This window comes from Diceros bicornis, chromosome X (genome assembly GCF_020826845.1).
Source record: "Diceros bicornis minor isolate mBicDic1 chromosome X, mDicBic1.mat.cur, whole genome shotgun sequence".
Classification (NCBI taxonomy): Eukaryota; Metazoa; Chordata; class Mammalia; order Perissodactyla; family Rhinocerotidae; genus Diceros; species Diceros bicornis.
Genome location: NC_080781.1, coordinates 43,032,511 through 43,057,564, shown reverse-complemented (window position 1 = coordinate 43,057,564; position 25,054 = coordinate 43,032,511). Strand labels below are relative to the sequence as shown.

General features: G+C 40.6%; 1 protein-coding gene across 3 annotated transcripts in view; it reads right to left on the bottom strand.

Annotated features, from left to right (window-relative positions):
• The window catches only part of CCNB3 (cyclin B3), a 63,544-nt gene extending 38,924 nt beyond the window's left edge, over nucleotides 1-24,620 (bottom strand). Inside the window, exons 1-7 of one of the 3 annotated variants that reach the window (XM_058535871.1) lie at nucleotides 24,492-24,620; nucleotides 20,537-20,668; nucleotides 17,611-17,697; nucleotides 12,183-12,313; nucleotides 3,400-6,235; nucleotides 2,188-2,286; nucleotides 818-910 (exon numbers count right to left, since the gene is read on the bottom strand). In XM_058535871.1, coding sequence (XP_058391854.1) covers nucleotides 818-910; nucleotides 2,188-2,286; nucleotides 3,400-6,235; nucleotides 12,183-12,313; nucleotides 17,611-17,697; nucleotides 20,537-20,632 — 3,342 coding nt within the window. In that variant the 5' untranslated portion in view covers nucleotides 20,633-20,668; nucleotides 24,492-24,620. The remainder of the gene's footprint in view (nucleotides 1-817; nucleotides 911-2,187; nucleotides 2,287-3,399; nucleotides 6,236-12,182; nucleotides 12,314-17,610; nucleotides 17,698-20,536; nucleotides 20,669-24,491) is intronic. The other 2 variants (XM_058535872.1, XM_058535873.1) reach the window with 2 other exon arrangements.
• Between the last annotated feature and the right edge of the window lie 434 nt (nucleotides 24,621-25,054).

The window sequence follows — 25,054 nt, the reverse complement described above, 5'->3', positions numbered from 1 at the left end:
TACCCAAATTCTACTCTTATCTAATTTACTATTCCTCATCATTTCCAAAGGTGAGGGACATTTTCACACTTTGCTGATATCCAAATATACCATGTCTACCACATTTCTCTGGTCTGTCACTCCAAAGTGAGCCTGAACAACTCCTCTGGTACTTAAAGGATATTGAACTATATTACCTTTGCTTCCCAATTATATAGTAAGACTCTGCTGGGCAAAGACTATACCCTATATTTCCTTGAAAACTCCATAGCAATTCATTCAATTCCATTCATTCAACAAATATTTATTGACTCCCTACTATGTGCCAGGTACTATTCTGGGCTATCCTTCCTTAGTGTAAAGTGATAATTAAGTATTCATAGCAGTATTCCCTCAACGTCCAACCCTGGACAAACAGCTACCTGCCATGTCTGGTGCCACACTGTCCTTCTTATTACCCATCCCACCCAAAGCTTGAAAAACTTTGTCACTGTCCCTTATCCAAATCACTAGATACACTTTTATAAGATTTTGAGAATGATTAAACTACCATACCATCATTGTCTTTTCTAGAAATAATCTCTCTTTCCACTGGGTTCTCACAGTATCTTATTTATAACATTCTTATGGTACTTAGTATACTCTACTTTGTATTGTACTTATCCATCTGCATGTCTTACCTTATCCCCTAGATCATAAGTTCCCTGAGAGCAGGAACCATGGCTTATTCAGTTCCGTAGACCCAGCAAATTTTTACCATGTTTGGCACCTGGAGATGCTGAGTGAATAACCAATAAAGAGAACAGCAGCTCCTTAAGGCAGCAGTTGTCAGGCTTACCTGCACCTCTACCAACCAGTCCACAAGAATGGCCCTCATGTCACTGCTGATGTCAGTCTGCCTGTTCATGTATTTTTTAAGTATGAATTTTTCCTGGCAGTAATAAGAAATAAATATTAACAAACAAACTCTTCTTGTAGTTCAAAAATTGTAACTTAGGAAAAAAATATTTGCAAGTAATCTCTCAGAAAAAAAATGTAACCACATAATTAACTTCTTCATGGTTCTAACTCATTATTTTCAGATAATGGTATCAGATAGGGGCAGATCAAAGTATCCTTATCCTTTTCCAGACAAGTTCCAGCTATTCTTGGGAAATGGACACACACGATATTCAAGTGTCAGGGCGGATGTTGAGGAGTCCATGGGGAATATGGAATATAGGAAGGAACACACCTATGACTACAGACGAATATGAAAGAAGTTCTGCCCCTTCTTTACAATTCAATCTAAAGCACAATACCATGCTATGTAGAGCAGTGCTTCTCAAACTTGAACATGCATATGTGCTACTTGGGGATCTTTAAAATTCACATTCTAATTGAGAAGGTCTGGGGCGGGGCCAGGTTTCTGCATTTCTAACAAGATCCCAAGTGAAACTGATACTGCTGAGCTAAGGCCCACACTTTTAGTACAGCAAAGTTCTGTCTTACTTCCTCCAAGGTATACTAGAAAAAGTGTGGGCCCTGGAGTCAGCTAATCAAATTCTATGTCTCTAGAGAGAAGACAAGATATTTATCCTCCCTTTTACGCATGGCCTGCTAAAATTCTAGTTTTTAAGATTATCTTGGTCCCACCTGTTCTGTTGAGAGAGACAGAAAATTTGGAATGATGAATATTAGTGGTAAAGGGGACTAGCAGATTTCAAAGGAGGAAGAAAATTTCACCAGGTTGAAGAGCTGAAACAAAGGGTGTGATTTTACATATGGTACCAGAAACTTACGTAGAGAAGGGAAAAGATCTCTAAGAGCAGCCACTCAGAAAGAGACTACTTGATCATTTTTATGTCCGAGACTGTCTCCATGGCAATTAGAGGTGCAGCAGCCTTATGATCTTCAAGATAATAGGACTGTAGTCCATATCTCAGCTCTACCACACACTAGTTATGGGACTCTGAGCAGTTTCCTCCAACTATTCAAAGGAGATAATAATACCTACCACCATGAAGTTATTGGGAGAATTAAACAAGATAATGTCTCTAAATCCCTTAGCACAATGTCTAACTCATAGTAAGCTCCCAGTAGATGTCAGTCATTGCTATTATTATTTTTATCATATTACCTCCCCTTTCAACTTGCATTTGTAGGATGGAGTACAAAGAAATGAGAACTAGAAATCATTGCCACCCCCCCTACCAGCCACCTACATACCTCTCTCTCCTTCAGGTAATTGAAGATATCATTGGCATATATTGAGTTGAAAAATGGATCACTGTGGTCCTTGTCAATATCCTCCAGTGGGATTATCTGCTTGGAAATCACCAAAAAGGCATATTAGGAGGAGAAAGATTCCAAGGAAAGCTTAGCTTATAGACATAAAGAATGATTCCTTTCTTCCCACTGTAATCTTCTGCTAAGGTTTCTCAAGCTTCATATATCCTAGGCCATAACAGAGCAGGCCTTGGCTCTGCAATCCTCATACTGCTGAGTGACCAAGAAATGCTTAGTCCTCCTTGTATATGCCTGGTCTGCCCTAGGAACCAGGTACCATTTTTACAGGTAAGCTAAAGACTCTCCAAGAAAGACACTCTTATTTTACTATTTCAGCATGTCACCTGTCTTCTTTGGTTCCTTGTTCTGTCCCAATGCTTTGATCTGGCCCAATTCATCTTCTTGGTAGCCTTTTCCTCCCTTCTACCCCTTTACTCAGGTTGTTTTGCCTACAAGAGGGGTATTGCTCTTCCCTCTTGCCAAATCTCATCCCTTCATCCTTCCAATTTACAACTTAAAGACCATCTTCCTTGGGAGATGTCTCTCATAACTCATCTTTGACTGAAGCCCACTGTAATGTAGATTGCAATTAATAAGAAAGGCAATTTCCTGAAAGAAATTGTCTAACCACTACTGCAAAGCCCAAATACATATATACCTTGTGGGTATTTCTGGAATAAATACTTTCTAATTGCTTGGGTGTATCACTATGCTGATCAGGAATTCAAGAGATTCTACAAGGCCAGGGGCCAGCCCCCTGGCATAGTGGTTAAGTTTGGCCCGCTTTTCTTCGGAGGCCCAGGTTCACAGGTTTGGTTCCTGACACGGACCTACACCACTCTTCAGCCATGCTGAGGCAGCGACCCATATACAAAATTGAGGAAGACGGGCACAGATATTAGCTCAGGGCTAATCTTCCTCAAGCAAAAAAGGAGGAAGATTGGCAACAGATGTTAGCTCAGGGCAACTCTTCCTCACAATCAATCAATCAATCAATCAATCAATAGATTCTACAAGGCCAGTTTGATTTACTATAGCTTACTATGTATAGCTCAATTGCTTAGGAAGGCAAAACAAATCTCTTTGCTAGCAGCTACCTCCAGGACAACAAATAACACGTCATCTAATTTAAGAAAAAGGAAAGCAGAATACCTCCTTCTGTGATCTCTTGCCCTGAGACGAGAAAGGTTTATTGGAACTGGATTCACAAGCACTGGACTTGCTTGTGGTACTTAACTTGCCCACACTGGACATAGCGGCAGTGCTGGACATGCCTGTTCTGGATTCAGGGGCAGTGCTGGACACATGTGGGCTGGTCTCAACTTGAAGGATCAAGAAATCTTTGAGAAAGGTATCTTCCTTGTGGGTGGGATTCTCTGGCAAGGCCAATGGCTCTTTGAAAGACAACTCCTTCCCAGGGGTGGATTTCTCATTCAAGGCAAATATCTCCTTGAAATTGAATGCCTCATTGATGGTAGGCATCTCCTGAAAGGCTAATGGCTCCTTGAAAAGGGCCTCCATCTCACTGCTGGGCTTCTCCTGCAAGGCCAAGGGTTCCTTCAGGATAGCCTCCTCCTCAATTATGGGATTTTCCTGCAAGGCCCAGGGCTCCTTCAGGATAGCCCCCTCCTCAATTGTGGGATTCTCCTGCAAGGCCAAGGACTCCCTCAGGATGGTCTCCTTTTCAATACTAGGCTTCTCGTGCCAGGCCAGTGGCTGTTTAATAAGGGACTCCTCTTCATTGGTGTTCTCTTGCAAGGCTAACTGCTTATCAAAGAGGAACACCTCCCTCTGAGCAGTGGGCTTCTTTAAAGATAATTCTCTCTCTATGCTTGTTGCTGTCTCAGTGGGGAGCTCCTTCAGAATCAATGGTTTCTTGAAAAGGGATTCCTCTTCAGTGGTGCATTTCTCCTGCAAAGCCAACAGGTTCTTCAATGAGTCCTCTTTAGTATCAGTCTTATTCTGCAAGGCCAAAGCCTTCCAGAAGAGGGGCTCATCATTGTTGGTAGGTTTAATATGCAATGAAAATGACTCCCGGAAGAGGAATTCCTCCTTGGTGGTAGGCTTCTCCTCCAAGGTCAATGGTTCCCCAATACATGATTCTTTTTCAGTGGTGGTCTTCTCCTGCAAGGCCAATGGCTTCTTTGAGAGGGATACCCCCTGGAGAGTAGCATGCTTCTCTTTCACTACAGATGGATCCTGGAAGAGGAATTCCTCTTCAGTTGTAGGCTTTTTCTTAAAGGGCAACAGCTTCTTAAAGAGTGACTCCTCTTCAGAAGTGGTCTTCTTTAAGACCAGTGGCTCATTTAAAAGGAACATCTTCCCCTGACTGATTTGCTTCTTCTTTAAAGATAACGGTGTCTTGGTAAGGATTGACTCCTCAGTTGAAGACTTCTTCCTAAATGACATGGCCTCCATAAAGAAAGAATCCTTATTTTTGCCAATCATATTCTGTAAGTCCAATAGTTCTTGGCAGATGAACATCATCGTTTGAGTGGTGCACTTTTTCTTCTTCAAAGATAACAGTTCCTTGGTAGAGATTGCCTCATTTGTGGTATGTTTCTTCCTAAAGGAAATTGGCTCCATAAGAAATTCGTCTTTACTGTCAATATTCTCCTGCAATGTCCATGGCTTCTTCAAGAGGGCCACCTCTCCTTGAGTGGTGTGCTTCTCTTGCAATGCAGATGATTCCCTGAAGAGGGACTCCTCCTCAGTGGTAGGCTTCTTTTTAAAGGACAGTGGCTCCTTAATGAGTGACTCCTCCCCAGAGGTGGTCTTATGCAATACTAGTGGCTTCTTCAAGCAGTACATTTTCCCCTGAATGGAACACTTCTTCTTCTTTAAAGGTAATGGCTTTTTGGTGGGGGTTGTCTCCTTGGTAGTATGCTTCTTTCTAAGGGAAACTGGCTCCATAAGAAATTCATCTTCACTGTCTTTCTTCTCCTGCAAAGCCAATGGCTTCTTCAAGAGGGCCACCTCCCCATCAGTGGTGTGTTTCTCTTGCAACACAAATGGCTCCTGGAAGAGGGACTCCTCTTTAGTGGTAGGTTTCTTTTTAAAAGACAATGGCTCCTTAACGAGTGCTTTCTCTCCAGAGGTGGTCTTCTGCAATACTAATGGCTTCTTCAAGTGGGCCATCTTCCCCTGAGTAGAGCACTTCTTCTTTAAAGATAATAGCCTCATGGTGACGGTTGCCTCCTCAGTGGTAGGTTTCTTCTTAAAAGTCAATGGCTCCTTAACGAGGAACTCTTCTTCAGTGTCGATCTTCTCCTGCAAGCCCAAAGATTTCTTCAAGATGGACATTTCTTGCTCAATGGTGTGCTTCTCTTGCAATGCAAATGGCTCCTGGAAAAGGGGTTCCTTCTTAGTGGTAGGCTTTCTCTTCAGAGACAACAGCTCCTTAATGAGTGACTTCTCTTCAGAGGTGGTCTTCTGCAATACTAGTGGTTTCTTCATATGGGACATTTTCCCCCAAGTGGTACACTTCTTTAAAGATAACAGCTTCTTGGTAGAGGTTGCCTCCTCCATTTTTGGCTTCTTCCTAAAGTTCACTGGCTCCATAAAGGAATCCTCTTCAAGGCTGATGTCCTGCAAGACCAACTCCTCCCCCTGATATGCGCACATCTTCTTTAAGGATAATGTCCTTTTGGTGATGGCTGCATCCTCACTTTTATGCTTCTTCCCAAAAGTCATTGGCTCTACAACAAACTCATCATTACTGTCAGTCTCCTCCTGTAAGGGTAGTGGCTTCTCTAAAAGAGACACCTCCTTCTGATTTGTGCACTTCTTTAAAGATAATGATCTCTTGATGAGGGTTGTGTCCTCAGTGGTGGGTTCCTCTTTTAAAACTAATGGCTTCTTGAAAAGAGATGCCTCCTCAGTAGTGGGTGTTTTGGAGATGGTAGATATTTCCTGAAAGAGCTGTTTCTCTGTGATGTCTGGTACCAAGGTAGTAGAGACTACTAGTGGTGAGGGTTCTAGCTTATACCTGTAAAGGAAACAATTTCTGAGTAAGAAGAATGTAGTTTTGGAATCCTCACCTATCATCTCATTTTGTTGCTATATTTACCAAAGGCATGGAAGGAAAAGGGGCTTCAACCCCAAGAGACAGATTAGAGGGTAAAAATCAACGGGTACCATACTGAATCAACTAAGTAGCACACTATATAGTTTCTATGGCCTAGGTCCCAATACTTTTCTGAAAAATTTCCCCTGAAATTCATGATATGCTTTCTCATTTATGATTTATTACCTTTATCTATTTACAAAGGCTTTTATTATAATACTTACCACATTGTATGAGTTATCTGCTTATATATCAGTCTACCTCACTAGATGCATTTATTCATCTTTGTCTATCAGCACCAGGCATCAGGTAAAATGCAGGTTGAAATTAATATTGTTTTAAGGTTTATGAGAGAGGATTATAAGACAGAGGCTTATAAATGCTTATAAGAGAAAGGTGATCTAGTACTTAATATTGGTGGTATCTAACCACATTCCCTTTACCCTAGGCTATTCATGAGATACTTTCCCAGTGGAGGTAATAAAAAGACCAAAATAGACATTTGTTCACGTGTCAGATGCAAGCTTTGTTCTGAGTAAGATTTCATGTCCAATTAGAGTGATTAACCTAGTGTGACCAAATCACTGGAAAACTAGAAACCAGAATGAGAGAGAGGATTGAAGGCAAATACCATCATCAGTCTGAACAAGAGTAAGTGCCTCCAAAAGACTGGATATCATATGATTCCATTTATATGAAACATCCAGAATAGACATACCCATAGAGGTTCATCCATAACAGAAAGTACGTTGGTGGTTGCCTGGGGCTTGGAAGGGGCAGGGAGGGGGTAGAAGGGGGGACTGGGAAAGGGAAGGGACTGCTAATGGGTACAAGTTTCTTTGGGGAGTATCTAATCTAAAATTACTGAGTGGTGATGGCTGTACAATTCTATGAATATAATTTTAAAATCCACTGAAGAGTAAAAAAGAAAAAAAGAAGTGCCTCAAAAGATTCCACCTGACCAGAGAGGTTACAGGTCCCTCCTGATGAGAACTTTTAGATGGTTAGTTATGATAAAGATAGTCTAGTTATGATAAATAGCATGCATTCTGGAACTAGACTACCTGGATTCAAATCCTGGCTCTCCCATTTACTGGCTGGGTGACCTTGGGCAAGTTAACTCTGTGCTTTACTTTTTCACCTATAAAATGGGGATCATAATATTACCTTCTCTATGGGCTTGTTGTGAAGATTCAGTTCATTAATGTGCAAGAAAACACTTAAAGAATTGTTAGAAACAATTGCTGTCAATAAATCAGATGATTTAAATGAAATGGAAAAATTCCTAGGAAGACACAAACTACCAAAACTGACTCAAAAAGAAAATAGAAAATCTGAATAGACCTGTAACAAGTAAAGACATTGAATTAATAATCAAAAACTACCCACAAAGAAACGTCTAGGCCCAGATGGCTTCACTGGTGAATTCTACCAAACATTTAAAGAAGAATTAATACTAGTTCTTCATGAACTCTCCCGAGAAATAGAAGAGGTAAGAACAGTTCCCAACTCATTCTATGAGACCTATATCACTCTGATACAAAAAAAGACTAATACTGGCCTCAAAGACATCACAAGAAAACCATAGTCTGATATCTCTTATGAATATAGATGCAAAAATTCTCCGGAAAGTACTAGCAAACCAAATCCAGCAACATATAAAAGGATTATACAGGGGCCAGTCTCTTGGTGCAGAGGTTAAGTTCATGTGCTCTGCTTCGGCAGCCCAGGGTTCATGGGTTTGGATCTCGGGTGCAGACCTACACACTGCTCATCAAGCCACGGTGTGGTGGCATCCCACGTACAAAATAGAGGAAGACTGGCACAGCTGTTAGCTCAGCAACAATCTTCCTCAAGCAAAAAGAGGAAGATTGGCAACGGATGTTAGCTCAGGGCCAGTCTACCTCACCAAAAAAAAAAAAAAGGATTACATGCCATGACCAAGTGGGATTTATCCCAGAAATGCATCTGAAATGTATCACACCATACATTAGTGTATTAATGTATTCCATTAGGAATTTAAAAAAAGCCACATGATCATCCTAATAGATCCAGAAAAATCATTTGACAAAATCCAACACTCTTTCATGATAAAAGCACTCAATAAACTAGAAATAGAAAGGAGATTTCTGAACTTGATAAAGGGCATCATTGAAAAAATCAAAGCTAGCATCATACTTAATGGTGAAAGACTGATGCTTTTCCCCTAAGATCAGGGAGAAGACAAGGACATCCAACTCTTATTCTGAGGGGCAGGGGATTTGTCATGTAGCAGTAGGTAACTGATATAGCATCGCTGATGCTTTAGGACTGAACCGCTCTGTTCTTTGAATAAAGTCCAAACTCTTTGCCATGATTCACAAGGTCCTGATGATCTGGCTCCTGCCTGCCTTTGCAAATCCATCTCTTAAGAAACACTGGAGTGATGGAGGTTAACTAGATTTATTGTGGTGACCATTTTGCAATATATACAAATATCAAATCATTATGTCGTACATTTGAAGCTAATATAATGTTGTATGTCAATTATACCTCAAAAAAACAAAAAAGAAACATTGGTATAGGACATAGGTATTGAGCATCTATGATAGCCTAAGCCTAGGGTGATCAGAGTAGGCTTCCTTGATAAAGTGACCAACTGTCCTTGTTTGTCTGGGACTGAGAGGGTTCCTGGAATGTAAGGCTTTCAGTATTAAAACTGGGTAAGTCCTAGGAAACCAATAAGTTAGTCACCCAATTCTTGAAGGACAAGGATGTCCAACTCTTAACACTTCTATTCAACATAGTACTAGAAGTTCTAGCCAGGGTAATTAGGCAAGAAAATAAAATAAAAGGCATCCAGATTGGAAAGGAAGGAGTAAAACTATCTGTATTGGCATATTCTTATATATAGAAAATCCTAAGGAATTCACACAAAAACTATCAGAACTAATATATAAGTTCAGCAAGGTTCCATGATACAAGATCACTATACACAAATCATACATATTTCTATATCCTTGCAATGAACAATATGAAAATGAAATTATGAAAACAATTCCATTTACAACAGCATCAAGAAGAATAAAATGCTTAGAAATAAATCTAACAAAAGAAGTGCAAAACATATTCTGAAAACTACAAAAAATGTTGAAAGAAATTAGAGATGTAAACAAATAGAAAGACATCCCATGTTCATGGATTGGAAAACTTAGTATTGTTAAGATGGTAATACTCCCCAAATTGATTTACAGGTTCAAGGCAACTTCTGTAAGAATCCCAGCTGGTTTATTAGTAGAAATGGACAAGCTGACTCTAAAATTTATATGCAATTGCAAGGAACCCAGAACAGCCAAAACAATCCTGAAAAAGGACAAAGTTGGATGAGTCACACTTCCCAATTTCAAAATGCACTACAGAGCCACAATAATCAGGAAAGTGTGGTACTGGTGTAACGATAGATATGTAGATCAATGGAATAAAATAGAGAGTTCAGAAATAAACATTTACATTTATAGTCAATTGATTTTCAACAAGGGTGCCAAGAGAATTAAGTGGAGAAAGATTAGCCTTTTCAACAAATATTGCTGGGACAACTGGATAGATACATGCAAAACAATGAAGTTACACCCCTAACACACATTAACAACAAAAATTAACTCGAAATGGATCAAAAACCTAAGTTAAGAGCTAAAACTCTGAAAAGAAAATCTTAAAAGTAAATCCTCATGACCTTGGGTTTGGCAATGGTTTCTTAGATAGACATCAAAAGCATAAGCGACAAAAGAAAAAATAAATTGGACTTCATCAAAATTAAAAAGTTTTGTGCCTCAAAGGACACCAACAAGAAAGTGAAAAGACAACCCACAGAATGGATGAAAATATTTGTAAATCATATATCTGATCAGGGACTTGTATCTAGAATATATAAAGAACTCCTACAAGTCAATAATGAAAAGCTCAATAACTAAATTTTTAAAAAGGACAAAGATCTGAATAGACATTCCTTCAAAGATATGCAAGAGGCCACTAAGCACATGAAAGATGCTCAACATCATTAGTCATCAGACAAATGCAAATCTAAACCACAGTGAGATAGACTTCACACCCACTAGGATGGCCATAATAAAAAAAGAAAATAGCAAGAGCTGTCAAGGATGTGGAAAATTGGAAACTCTCATACATTGCTGGTAGGAATGTAAAATAGTGCAACCACTGTGGAATACAGTTTGGCAGTTCCTCAATGAGTTCAACATAAAATTACCATATGACCCAGAAATTACATTCCTAGGTATATATGCAAAAGAATTGAAAATAGGTGTTCAAACAAAAACATGTACACAAATGTTCACAGCAGCACTATTCACAATAACCAAAAGGTGGAAACAACCCAAATGCCCATCAACTGATGAATGGATAAACAAAACATGGTATATCCATACAATGGAATACTATTTGGCAATAAAAAGGAATGAAGTATTGACATCTGCTTACAACATAGATGAACCATGAAAACATTATGCTAAGTGAAAGATACATAAGACCACACATTGTATAATTCCATTTATATGAAACGTCCAGAATAGGCAAATCTAGAGAGACAGAAAGCATATTAGTGGTTGCCTAGAACTAAAGAGGATGAGGGAATTGAGAGGTGATAGCTAAAGGTACAGGGTTTCTTTCTGGGTTGATGAAGATGTTCTAAAATTGATTTTAGTGATGGCTACGTAACTCTGTGAATACACTAAAAGCCATTGAATTGTACACTTTAAATGGGTGAATTGTATGGCATGTGAATTATATCTCAATAAAGCTGTTACCAAAAAAACCCACTTAGAATAATGTGTGATTATAGTGAGCTCTCAATAAATGTTAGCTACTAGTTCTAGTGCTATTATTAGGGTTCATTCTACTGACCCCTAAATGAAGGCAAGAATATTTATGGCATTTTGTGAGGATTTCCCTGCTAAAGTAAAAATGATGACAGAAATTCCAAAGAAAACAATGCATGGAATTAAGGTCAAAATATACATGCAAATCCCAGGAATTCCACTTCAGCAAGAAACCAAGGAGGGTTAAATGCTAATCTTCTGGTTTGATTTCTTTCTGCTGGGTAATTAGCAAAATGTCTTGTGGATCTGGCATGTAAATTTTCTGGAGTCCCCCAACACTTTTCCCTTACCCTTTGGAACCCATGCTTAGCCCTGTTATCACTGTCTATCCAATCTTTTCTATTCTTCCCTGAAGAAGTAATTCCCACTGGAATATGAAGAGGATATAAAGGTCTCACTCCACTTTCTAACTCTTCTTCCAGTAAAAGTTTTCCTAGGGGTAAATCCTTTTTCCAATCCTAGATGATAATACTCATACCTACGTGCAGAATCTGTGAAAAGTTCCCTGTAACAGCTGGAAAACACATGTTTTTGGCCTAGGGAGATAGTAATTTCTCTCCAGTAACAAGGGACAAACCTCCCCTAAAGTTTCTAATGGGATAAGCAGACTGGCAAGCTATCAACCAGCTGCTGAGAATCCCCCAGAAAAGTTAAGTTGCCCCCACACTCTCAAGCACATATACTTCAAACAGGGACTGAATTACTACTAAACGAAAGAAAAGATGAGCACAAGATCTTTTGGCAAATTCCCCAATGACAACACACACCATAGAAAAAGAGAGAGAGAGAAGAGAACTATAACACTTCAGCAACCACAGCTGGGCCCACCTCAGCAACCAGGGTTAATGTAGTAATCACCATTGTGGCTCGCTAAACATGTTCTCAGTGGAGACAAAAGGGGGTCAAAAGGATGTCACACATCCTTTACCATCTAAAAGATGGTACCATGCTCTCCTTTACCATATAAAACAATGCCATCTGAGTCCCCTCTTACTTACCTTTTCATATTCATCTCATTGTTTTTGGCCAACCTAAGAGCAGGTATGTTCTTGTTTATCTTCTTGGAAACATCTTTAACAAACTCCTTATTGGCTTCCTTCTTGGGCTGGGTAGGTTGACTTTGAGAAGCCTGCAAAAAAATGGGAAGAGAAAGAGGCAAGGAAATGGAGAGAACCACAAATTACCCAATAGGTGGCTCTTATAGGAAAGTCCTGACTCACATCCCCACTCTGGACACCTTGTTTGGGTGTCCCTAGGAACAATAATCAAAACATCTCACAATCAGTATGGCACTGGTGCCGACTAATCACAATAGAAGCTAGCAGTACAGTAGTACTGGTACATATTAGCTGAAGAGCAGCCCTAAGTGTTTCCAAGGTATACAGGATGTAGTTCTGATCTCCATGTTAGGCATACTGGCTGGCAAAATCCCAAAAAGATGTTTTGTTAACATCACACTCCACTTTGACCGCATAAGATGGTCAGAGAGTTTTGAAAAAAGGCAATATAACTGGCTTTGCTGCCTGGGTATACCAAGATCAACTAGCTTTTCAGGGTAGACCTCTAACCTGTGATACATCTACTCCATCTCAGTGAGGGGATATTTATTTAATATGGGGCTCTGGGGAGCTCCACCGCAAACTCTAATCATAACTAATTCTATTAAACAGTAGGAGAGATCATGGGACTATGAATAACGTCAGTAAAAATAAATTTAAAAGTTATACCTTTAAAATGAAACAAACTCAACCTAATTATACTCCAAATAAATACTATAATCACACTAAAGGAAAAAAGAAAACAGAAGAAAATACAAGACAAGAAACAACCTATCCAAGTAAACACAGTATTAGACTATAATCTCTCAACATATACATCCTCAGTCACGAGGGGTTTGTAGAGTGGTGGAGAATATTAAAAATAATCTGGAACTCTTTTTAGTAAGTTTGTTTAGTATGGTGGTATGGACGAAGTAATTTTGAAACATTTTTAGATGTATTACAGTATTGAGTAAATGTGTTGATGTTCTTGGGCACCAGGGTTCTCATCGTAGAAGGAACATACAAACATGGATTGGGGAATGCAAGAAAGAATCCTGTGTATTGGAATGGGAGCCGTGAGAACTCATGATTTCTTAAATAGGTATATTTATCTATACATCTGAGTATATAGGGGTGTGTGTATCTGTGTATACAGATATATGTATACGTATGTTTAAGTACATATATGTGTGTTAAGTATATGTGTAGATACATGCAGATATTTCCTAGTTCTGTTTGCTGAAAGGGCAGAAAAAGCAGACACTCCAGTAGCATACCTAGCACTGAGATCTTGGTCTCTAATACCTTGCCAGGGCTGAGATAAAATAGATGAACCTAGAACATCCTGTTATGCTAGAAAGAAAATGCTCAAAAAAATTATGAGAGTATGTCACAAGGACATAGTATTCAGATTGAACGGGACCCTACTGGCCAAATCTGGGACAATTTGAGCACCACAATAATTAACTACGATAATGAACAATAAACTACTGAAAAAATAGGAATTCATAAGTCCATACCAATAATAAACAAACAGGGAAGAAGGAAAGGCTCATGCTTGTAATAGAATGCCAAGGGCAGACTGGTAAATAGGGTGTGAGTGCTAGAGTTGGAAAAATCATCATCAAGATCGGTCTAGGCAAAAATCACCAATGGATGCTAAATCTAGGGGACATTTTGATGAAGAGCAGGGTATTTGCAGGCTCTTAAGAGTGTGTCCCACAGTGGGCCAGCCCCGTGGCGTAGCGGTTAAGTGCGCGAGCTCTACTGCTGGCGGCCCAGGTTCGGATCCCAAGCACGCACCAACACACCGCTTGTCAGGCCATGCTGTGGCGGAATCCCACATAAAGTGGAGGAAGATGGGCACGGATGTTAGCTCAGGGCCAGTCTTCCTCAAGAAAAAAAGGGAGGATTGGCAGATGTTAGCTCAGGGCTGATCGTCCTCAGAAAAAAAAAAAAAAAAGTGTGTGTCGCACAGACTGCTTATTAGTTGCAAGAAAAAAAAATAATAATTATACAGTGGAGAAACCAGACAACATCTTGACTGGGTGATCAAAATTAACATCACCAATGAGGGACAGATGAACATCGTGTGCCTTCAGATGTGATACTCTAAGAAAGACAGAACATCAGCTACATGGTATTCCAGCCAAGAATGTATAACATCAGTCTAATCACATGGAAATATCAGACAAACACAAAAGGAGGAATGTTCTATCTTTAAAAGGGGGAGTTGGGTGGCACTGTATTCTTCAAAAATGGTAATGTCATAAAAAAACAAAGATGTATGTAAGCAAATGGGATAAAATGTTAACAGGTGAAATCTAGGTAAAGGGTACATGTGTGTTCTTTGTACTATTTTTTATTTTTGCAACTTTCTGTAAATTTGAAATTATTTCCAAATGAAATGTAAAAAAAAATTATGCCTTTGTATCATCAGATCATAATAAGAAGCTACAGTCCAATAGGGAATCGTTTCTTAGGCCCTCAAGTCGTCCACCTCTGCTTTTCAAAGAGTTTGGCACAGTTTTCATTTTTAACTCCAGCTAAAGTTTTACGACTCTCTATGTGTGCAATCGAGATTCAGAATTGGGAAAGAAGTGCATTCTTAGCAGGAGAGAGGTGAAAACCCTAACTCCCAGGGTGAAACTCTCTACTTGCCGTATGTGAAGGTTCAAAGCACTAACATTTTCAGATCTAAGCTCAAGGGGACCTTTACCTGTACTTCCCCATAATTCTTTCACCAAGAAATAAGAAAATAGAGATGAAAATCCTACTGACACAAAAATCACTTAGGTAAACATGAATATAGACCCTATCTCCTTGTCTACTGGCTTAGGACCAGCTCTTACATATCAAAAGTCCTTCCCATGCTAGAATGATAAAGGAGAGGGAAAGAAACACACTCACAGATTAACTAACTAAAACAGATCAACTCTTTTGGTGGGCCAGGACCTCACTGTGGTGAATATTGAGAAGACAGATAAGGTGACATGGAGACCTAGTAAAACTGACAGGAAGAAGCAAATCATCATATAGGGAATCTCTAAAATTCAGAGAGAAAGGAGCCCTCTACTCTCAAATAGATGAGCTCAGACATCTGCAGAAATGCCAGACCCTAGGAATGGCTTATGTATATTGTAATGATTTTCTCTGGAAAGCATCAAAGACCATTCAAGGTGACCAAAGTGAATCTTCAGAACTTGAATACAAAAGGGAAATGAGCTTTCTGAGATCCTGGAAAGCAAGAGGCAGGGATACTGCTCAGGGATGCCTTGCTTTCCCCAACCCCACCCTGGATGAGGACGTGGCCTAACAGATGTTGAATTCAGTTAAAGAACCAGGAGGGTCCTGGATACCTGCATGTATTTCCTATTAGTTTATTTGTGTTTGTTCTTTATAAACGGTGACACAAACTTTATGAAAAAAAGGGTTGAGACATATCAAGAAAGTTTCTCATATGCTCTGAGACCTTGCTTTGTACAGTGTCACCACACTCCACTCAGGGACTTTGGGGGCCAAGGAAAGCTACACTAAGATGGGTTGCATCTGCTCCTGATTTGTGTGGCTACCTCATTTCACTCAAGTTTCTAGATCCATGGTTAAATAAGTCAGGAAATGAAACTAATTTTACAGGTCTGTGTGGAAGGGGTCTCTTTCAACCAATCTATAGTAAATCTGACCTTATGCGGAAAGCTGTAACCTAATCATATATGTTGTAATCTGTACGGGGAAGAGACTGTGTTAGCACAAAGGTGGTCAAATAGCATCTGAAGATCTGAGATCCAAAGGAGAGAACTTTGCCAATGCTTATCCAATCCTGCCCAAGGGGGTAAAATATTATCTAGTAGATACAAGTATTCTGGTAGCCACAGAAGGACACTCTATTATGGAAGGCAAGAATAGTTCACCAGGGTTCTCTGTATCCTAGATGAAACAGACTTCAAAACCAACATTGGGCAAGTCCTCATCTATAAAGTGGAGACAATTACAATATCTACTTCATAGGATTATATGAGGATTAAGCAAATTAATACAGGAAAAAGTGCTTTGAATAGTGCCTGGCACATGGTAAGCACTCAGTAGGCATCAGTTATTATTTTCTAAGACCAAAGATTACCTATGGCCTGATTCTATATTCAATTAATAACATTCTAATTATTAATTCTGATTTTTGCTTATACCTTAATAATACCAGAAGGGAGGTCACTTGGAAGTGAACTCAAGAATTCCGGGGCCAGCCCCGTGGCTTAGTGGTTAAGTGCGCGTGCTCCACTACTGGCGGCCCGGGTTTGGATCCCGGGTGTGCACCGACGCACCACTTCTCCGGCCATGCTGAGGCCGCATCCCACATACAGCAACTAGAAGGATGTGCAACTATGACATACAACTATCTACTGGGGCTTTGGGGAAAAAAAAAAAAGGAGGAGGATTGGCAATAGATGTTAGCTCAGGGCCAGTCTTCCTCAGCAAAAACAGGAGGATTAGCACGGATGTTAGCTCAGGGCTGATCTTCTTCACAAAAAAAAAAAAAAAAAGAATTCCGGTCACAGGACCAGGCCAGTGGCACAAGCGGTTAAGTGCGCGTGCTCCGCTTTAGCAGCCCAGGGTTCGTGGGTTCAGATCCTGGGCACACACTGATGCACCACTGGTCAAGCCATGCTGTGGCGGCATCCCATATAAAAAAAAAGTAGAGGAAGATGGGCACGGATGTTAGCTCAGGGCCAATCTTCCTCAGCAAAAAAAGAGGAGGATTGGTATTGGCTGTTAGCTCAGGGCTGATCTTCCTCACAAAAAAAAAAAAAGAATTCTGGTCAAAATTGAGCTTCTAGATTCCCACAGTTGAAGACTAGATCATGGAACTGTGGTCCTCAATGGTTCTGTACATCGGGGCTATTTTTGATCAGAACTATGAATGGGATGCTGCTAAAACTTAATGCCTTAGGGCCAGGGATGCTGGCTGAGGTCAGTCCTACACGACAGAAAAACTGCCCTGCCCAAAATGCCCATAGCGCTTGAACTGATAAACACTGTCCCAGACTACAATGAGTCTATCAAAGTATTTGCCTCCCAAGACCTAGGCAGCCAGCTGAGCCACCTCTGGACTTTATCTAAATGCAAGATCCCATAGTCCTCATATTTATCTACAATTTCATATCTGATAATCACTCTGCTGCTTCCAGAAAACTCTACCAATTAATCCAGATGGTATGTGCCAGCAGAAAATTGCCTGTAGTTTCTGAAATTGGGTCATTGATTCCAAATAAAATCGGCTGTCAACATTCCAGAGAGGGTCAGGGTCTGGTAAACTGGAACGGTCCTTCAAGGAAAAGGTCATCTAAACCTTATGCAACACCACGGCAGAGGATTGGACTAGCATACTTACATTGGTGAGATCTTCAAAAGCTGATCTCTTTTTGAGTGGTCCCTGAGGTGAAGATGGAGATATCTCTGCTTGGTAATTCTCCCCTCTCTAAAAAAGAAAAAGAGATAAATGAGCATATCCAACTGTGAACAGTCTTTGCAGGGTCTTCGGGTCATCTTTGGGTTTCAGAGGGAAACTCCAGGGCTGGCCCTGTGGCTTAGCGGTTAAGTGTGCATGCTCTGCTACTGGTGGCCCGGGTTCGGATACCGGGCGCACACCGACGCACCGCTTCTCTGGCCATGCTGAGGCCGCGTCCCACATACAGCAACTAGAAGGATGTGCAACTATGACATAGAACTATCTACTGGGGCTTTGGGGAGAAAAAAAAAAAGGAGGAGGATTGGCAATAGATGTTAGCTCAGAGCCGTTCTTCCTCAGCAAAAAGAGGAGGATTAGCATGGATGTTAGCTCAGAGCTGACCTTCCTCATAAAAAAAAAAAAAAGAGGGAAACTCCAGAATCTCCAAGCATATAGTGGGGGATGCATATAATAAACCCCAATAAACTACAACAAAAGGAAATTTCAGCACTCACTGCTGCTTACAGAGTCCCTAAAGGAGATAATCATTGATGATGGGCACAAGGCTGTGAATAGACAAGATGACCTTCAGTGCAACTCTCAGAATGAGCAAAATAGCCTGATGAAGCTAATTTTCCCTTATACTCCTCTCATATTTATGGTTATCCTATCTAAGATTAACCATCCCTACCACCCCCCTGCCACTGCTGGTCATTCCTTTAATATGGATGCTCGCAGGTAAATTAATTTAAACATTTAACAAATATTTAAGTGTCTCTTATGTTAAGTAGTTGATTTAAGACATTTCCAATAAGGACAATCACACACATCCCTAGATACTGGTCCAAGATCAGCTCTTTACTAGCTGTTGACTTTGGACAAGTCACTTAATCTCTGAGCCTCAATTTTCTTATCAGTAAAACTGGAATGATAACCTACCTTATCTGAGGATCAAATAAGAGTACAAGTAAAAAAAAGTTTGTATAAACTGTAAATGGACAGAAATAGTATTTTAAAAGTATATAGTCCAATAGGATTTTAAACTTCACAGGGAAAATTTTGTATTTTAAGAAAGAAGTTTCTTAATCCATATTAATCCCTAATTGTTAGCATATACAAGGGAGGGGCAGGGGAAGGGAGTAGGGGTGAATATTTTGGAGCAAAAGGGGCTTTCTTTCTAGGTATTGTATATCTGTACATGCCTTACTCCACTCCGAAATGAGTAAGACCATCTCTATGGGGTTAGATGATCAGGTAAATCACACTGCAGGGCTCTTCTATTCCCGAACAGTTTTTTATTTGGGAAAAGTTTCCTAAATATCAGATTTCCTTTATGAAATGTGAACAAATCCTGCCCTACCTATATCAGAGGGTTGCTATAATGTGAGGCAGAACATTGGGGCCAGACTATTTATTTGCTCTGTTCTCCATCTATATCATGAAGAGTTAGTACATGACACAGTAAGTGATCAGAAATTTAGAGACTTGGATTCATAATACAATAGACCAATCCAGCATAGTAGAGCAATCCTGAAAGAGCTGAGAAAAATTACTTCTGTTCTCTAAATGATTAAACTAAGAAATAAGTAAACTATTAGTCTTTTATCTAGTTCATGATAAATAATCCTAGTGGAAATAATTAGCAAAAAATATCATTTTCTGAGCCAGCCCTGATGGCCTAGTGGTTAAAGTTCAGCGCACTCCACTCCAGCAGCCCAGATTCGGTTCCTGGCCGCAGACATACACGACTCGTCTGTCAGTAGCCATGCTGTGGCAGCTGCTTACATAGAAGAACTAGAAGCACCTACAACTAGAATATACAACTATGTACTGGGGCTTTGGGGAGGAAAAAGAAAAAGAAGATTGGCAGCAGATATTAGCTCAGGGCCAATCTTTAAAAAAAAAAAATCTCTCTCTCTATATATATATCATTTTCTTACAAATTAGCTAAGAAATAAACTGTCAGTTTGTTATCCAATTCTTATTTATATTACTCATAGAAACAATCAGCCCCAAATAAAATTCACAAGTGAAACTGAACTCAATAAAATTTAGATTTGAAAATGTGCCCCAAGAAAGTTGGATTTGGAAAAATAATGCCACCAAAGAAAACTTACAATGGTAGAACTATAATCAAAAAGTTTGATATGGACAAATATCTGATCAATGTATCAAATCTTTCTTGCCAGATTTACAGCGAAAAAAATGTTTGGCCCTTCCATGAACATCACTTTAGCAAAACAAAAACAAAAATGATTAGACAATGTTTATGTGTTAAGAGAAAACCAATCAAGGAAATTAAATTGGTCTAATGATGTTTGTTCCATGAAATACTCTCTTAATGACAATTCTTCAGTGTTAGTAAAATTCTGATTAAAATATATATGATGATGAACATAGAACATCCCAGGGTCAGAAGGACAATGTCAAATTATCCACAAGGTCAAAACAGTAGAGTCAAAATATACCCATTCTTCAAATTTAATAGCTGTAAAAAGCATGAAAATACATGTATTGACTTAATCTTCATACTCTCCCCAGGATGTACCAAGCAGCCTCCTGGCAAGGTTTTTTGAGCGTCTCAGAGAAAGTAAGAGTAGAGACATGATCATTAACAAGATATGAGTGCTGTTTACTTTTGAAGGTTAGAGGGTGGCCTTCATTTCAGCCATGCATTTATGGGAAAGAAGAGATCACACTTTCTCTCCAAGTTCTAATTTTCTGGTCTTCTGAAACTACAAGAGCTGCCACCCTTTCCATTTTCTCGGAGTAAACCATGTTCCAAAAGATGTAGGGGTGAATATTGGGACTGAGCAAACACAGGAAGAGGCTACTCAAGACACTCTTGGGAGAGACAATTTGCTCTAACCTTTTCAGATTGGCCATGATCACTGGGCACAATTTTGCTGGACTGAGATTTCTTAGTCTCAGGTTTGGAGCTTCGGGGTGGTAGTGACAGTGGCATCTCTTACAGATTCAGCAGCGTCTATCCAAGGCAGGGCTGCAATCAGAAAGTAACTCTTTAAAACACCATTCACCAGAAACATCACAGAATTCTCTGGAAATTCTTCAGAAAACCCAGTCTCTCTATAGCATCCCTAGGAGAAAACAGACTTTGAGTTAGGCAGATCTGGGTTCAAACCTTGGTTCTACCACACTTAATCTTGGGCAAGTGACTTAAAATCCTTGGGTTTCAGTTATCTCATCTGTAAAATGGAGATAAGTATACCTACCTCTGAAAGGGCACTGTTCAAATTAAATGAGATACTCTATGTAAAAAGCCCAGTACAGTGCCTGCCATCCTTTGTGGGCACTGGGACTGCAGCCTAGCCCCTACTTTAGGCCTAGGAACATCGAAGACAAATTACATGAGAGTTTAGCATTGAAAACAATCAAGAACAGGACAGATCATATAATATGGAGGCTAGCTGGTAGGGTTAATGTTCTTTAAAAGGCATGGGGTCCTGGCCACAGCAATTATAATGATGCTACAGAGATGACAAAAGAATGCACTGCACACACACGTACGCATGATATGCCAAAGAGTATTCAAAGCATTTAGTCAGAAGAAACTGTAATCCAGTTCCAGACACCTGCTAGGAAAAAAAAAATCAAAAGCTGAGATAATAGCAGAAGGAACTAATTTATTGAAAACACTTGACATAAAAATTTAACAGTTATTATAGCCCTTGGGAAAGTCCTACCTTCACACCATCTCAGTGTGGGACCTCATTTTATATTCCTTAAGGTTCTTTTAGTTTGTGAGTCCTCAATAGTTAGGATACACTTATGTGTCTTACAAGCAAACGCATTATTAGGAGGTTATTTGTATACACAAGAGACCCTGCCCACTTATATACAACTGCCCTTCCAGCTACACCCACATTCAGTCTCCAAGTTAACTGCATTTGACAAAAAAAAAAACAGGTTTCCCCAAGAGAGATCCCAAAGGCAATGCAACAAACTTACCACTATCTACCAGATAACTTCAGGCAATGGAGATACAAACACAAATAAATCATGGATCTTATCCTAGAAGTATTCACATGCACAGTTCTAACAGTAACACAAAAATGTGACAAATGATTTAATAAAGGTAGATACAAAGTACTATAGAAACATAATGGAAAGTCAGTAATCTTGTGGGAGATAGGGGGTGGATGAAGGCTTCACAGAGGATGTTATATTTGATCTGGACTCAAATGACAAACAAGTTCCCAAGAAGACTGGGGAGCTTTCCAGGCAAAGAAAGCCTGAGCCCAGGCAGAGGCTTGAACATGCAGAGCACAGCAGGTTCAGAGATATCCCAGTTGTCTGGAGTGTAAAGAATGTGTTGGGGAGGAGTTGGGGAAGAAAGGGGCTGAAAGCTAGGCTGGGACCAGGCTGGTAGGTAAGAAAAAGAAGCAGAGGGGCTGGCTCCGCGGCTTAACGGTTAAGTGCGTGCACTCCGCTGCTGGCGGCCCAGGTTCGGATCCCGGGCGCGCACCGATGTACTGCTTGTCCGGCCATGCTGAGGCCGCGTCCCACATGCAGCAACTATAGGGATGTGCAGCTATGACATGCAACTATCTACTGGGGCCTTGGGGGGAAAAAATTAAATTAAAAAAAATTTAAAGAAAAAGAAAAAGAAGTAGAGAAGACTGCAGCTTCAGGGGAAGGTTTAAGAAGGGAGAAAGGTTGATTTGGGTTTTGCTTTGGATGGAAAAGTAGTCAACATTTTGTGAGAAAAAGTTAGTACAAGTACGTGCCTCCACGTTTATTACCTCAGTGGATCCTCACAACACAACTGAGGGTAGGCAGGGCAGGTACAATTCTTTCCATTTTATAGTCCCAGATGAGTTAAGTGACTTACTACACAGGACAAACTATTAAAACAGCATAGATCACTTAGCTCTTCCCAGGGCTCTTTCTAACATACCATGAAGTCTCTCCGATCACACTCAAAAACATTCCAAAAAAGTCCATAGTCCAAAGTGAAAGGCCATAGTGTTGTCGTGTGAGGAGGCAGAATGAGCACAGGCTTTTTAAAGAAGCAACTGAGCTTCCAAACAAGCCAACTTAGCATCTCTGAGCCTCAGCTGCCTCATTTGCAAAAGAGATATACCACAACTTACCTGCAGAGGCGTCATGTGGCTCAAATGTAAATTTGTATGTGTGAAGCCTAAGGCATGGTAGGCACTCAGAATAAATGATGTCCCCCAAATCCAAACCTGCTTTCCCTCTTACCCCTCAAAACTCAGCCAAGTAGCAATAAAGCTAAATTGGGTGCACCCACCCTTAACTGTACTGTATGAAAACCACTTACTCCACTATTATTATTCACACCTCATACAATTTTTTTTATGGATGACTAAAGACTCATGCTCTGAAACCTTTATCTTTCAAGGGAAAAGAAAAAATCGGGCTGGAGTCAACAGGCTAGAAAACTTTCAGCTGATAACATCACAGGTTAACTAAAACCTCAGAGAAAATAAGGTTATTCAGATGATGGTCAATACCACCTTCATTATTCTGAACACTAATCACTTGTTTGGGGGACACACACTGATTTAAGTAACTAATTTCCCTGCCACTAGGAGGGGCTGGGATTGGCACCACCAAAAACATGCTTTCATGAAAGGACACTCTTCTACAGAACACTCCCAACTTCTACCACCAACAGAACCCTGAGCCTTACTCGGACAAGAAAATTAGAATCCTTTCCACTTTCCAGACTTTCCATCTCCCCTTCATACACAATGATAAGTGTTGGAGACCCCATTGAGCATCCCAGGGATGGTGCTGAAACCCACATAAGGGTAAGTTGGCTCATTTAGAAGCCCAATTGCTCAGTCTCCCAAACTGTCAAGGCAGTCTACAGGAAACGGTGGCAAATTCATTTTATTTATAAAGGTCAGTTACAGACAGCAAGACACTGAGGAGAAAAAGCAGCATGGTGTCAACGAAAGCAGCACTGGGGTCAGAAAGATGCGGAGGGTCTAGTTCTAACCCTGCCCCTAGCCGGCTGGGTGACACTTGGCAAGTCCCTTTTCCCTCTCTAGGCCTCGCTTCCCCACCTAATAAAATGAGGTAATGGGACCAGAGCCTCTTCACTATACAACCCGTGGTCAATGCACCAGCAATATTAGTATCACCTGGGAGCTTGTTAGCACTTTAAAATCTCAGGTCTCAAGGTAGGCCTACCAAATCAGCAAGTGCAAATTAACAATATCCCCAGGTGATTTGTATGAACTTAAAAGTTTAAGAAGCACTCACTGTTCTAAGATCCCTTCGACCTCTGACATTCTAGGATTCTAAGTGGACCATAGCAGAGAGCAGTGGGAAAGCCATAGCTGAAGGGGTTGCAGGCGGGGATGGAAGAGAGCCAGTGGAGATAAAAGGGATAACAAAGGAGAGGGGACACGTGTTTCCATCCTCCTTCATATCCTTCAACCTGTAGTTCAAAAGACATCCCTCAAGTCGCATTCTCTGACTTAAATACGTCTTGTGGATGAAATTGACCCTGCAAACTTTCACTTGTGAAAAGACGTTTTGTAAATGTACTCTGATTCAGGCATGTGTACTGGTCGCTCCATCTTAAAGCCAGGACCCAGTCTTTGCCATCTTACCCTCTAATACACAACCCCCGCCCAAGTTCGTACAGGGCTCACTCCGCAGACTTCTGACCCACAGCAGAACGAAACAAAGGTTTCGTGGCAGGGACGCCGTGCATCCCCGCAAGAGAAGGCAGCGTGTAACAAGCGGCTGGAGCGACGCTTGGGGACCGACCCGCGTGCGACAGAGCCAGACATTTGTGCGGGCAGTACAAGCCCAGATGCGCCTACCTCACATCGAGATTGAGAGCAGAACACGCAAGACCATGGACGCACTTCTAGACCAGGAGAGGCCCGAGAAATAAATGGAGCTCCGTGTCGTAGCGACCGGTGTCCTTCTCAATCCGGCCTGTGCTCCCTCCAATCGGCCCAGTAGCAAATTTTGAAAATTACAGCCCCAACAGGAAGCACAGTGGTGATTGGCCAGCAGGAGCCAATCAGCGTGCGCAGTTGCGACGTGCGCTGCCTAGCAAGGAGGGGCGGGCCTGGGTGTTTTTAAATTGAACTCTGTGGCTAATAGCCTGCGCATTGGGCGTGGTGTCGAGTACAATTGGTTGGGTCAGGCTGGGCTGACAAGCGGCAGTACTGGGTCTCTTTAAAGATGAGTTTTCATTTAAATAATCTTGCTGGAGGAGGAGGGAGAGAGGCTGTATAATATAAATTATAATATTAATAACCCTTTGTAGAGTCAAACGTTAATTCCTGTGGCTTCACAAATGGCTTTGTGAGGGAAGCAGAGCAGAAATTATTGCCCCTATTTTATGGATAAGCACCTGAATGCTGACAGCTAATAG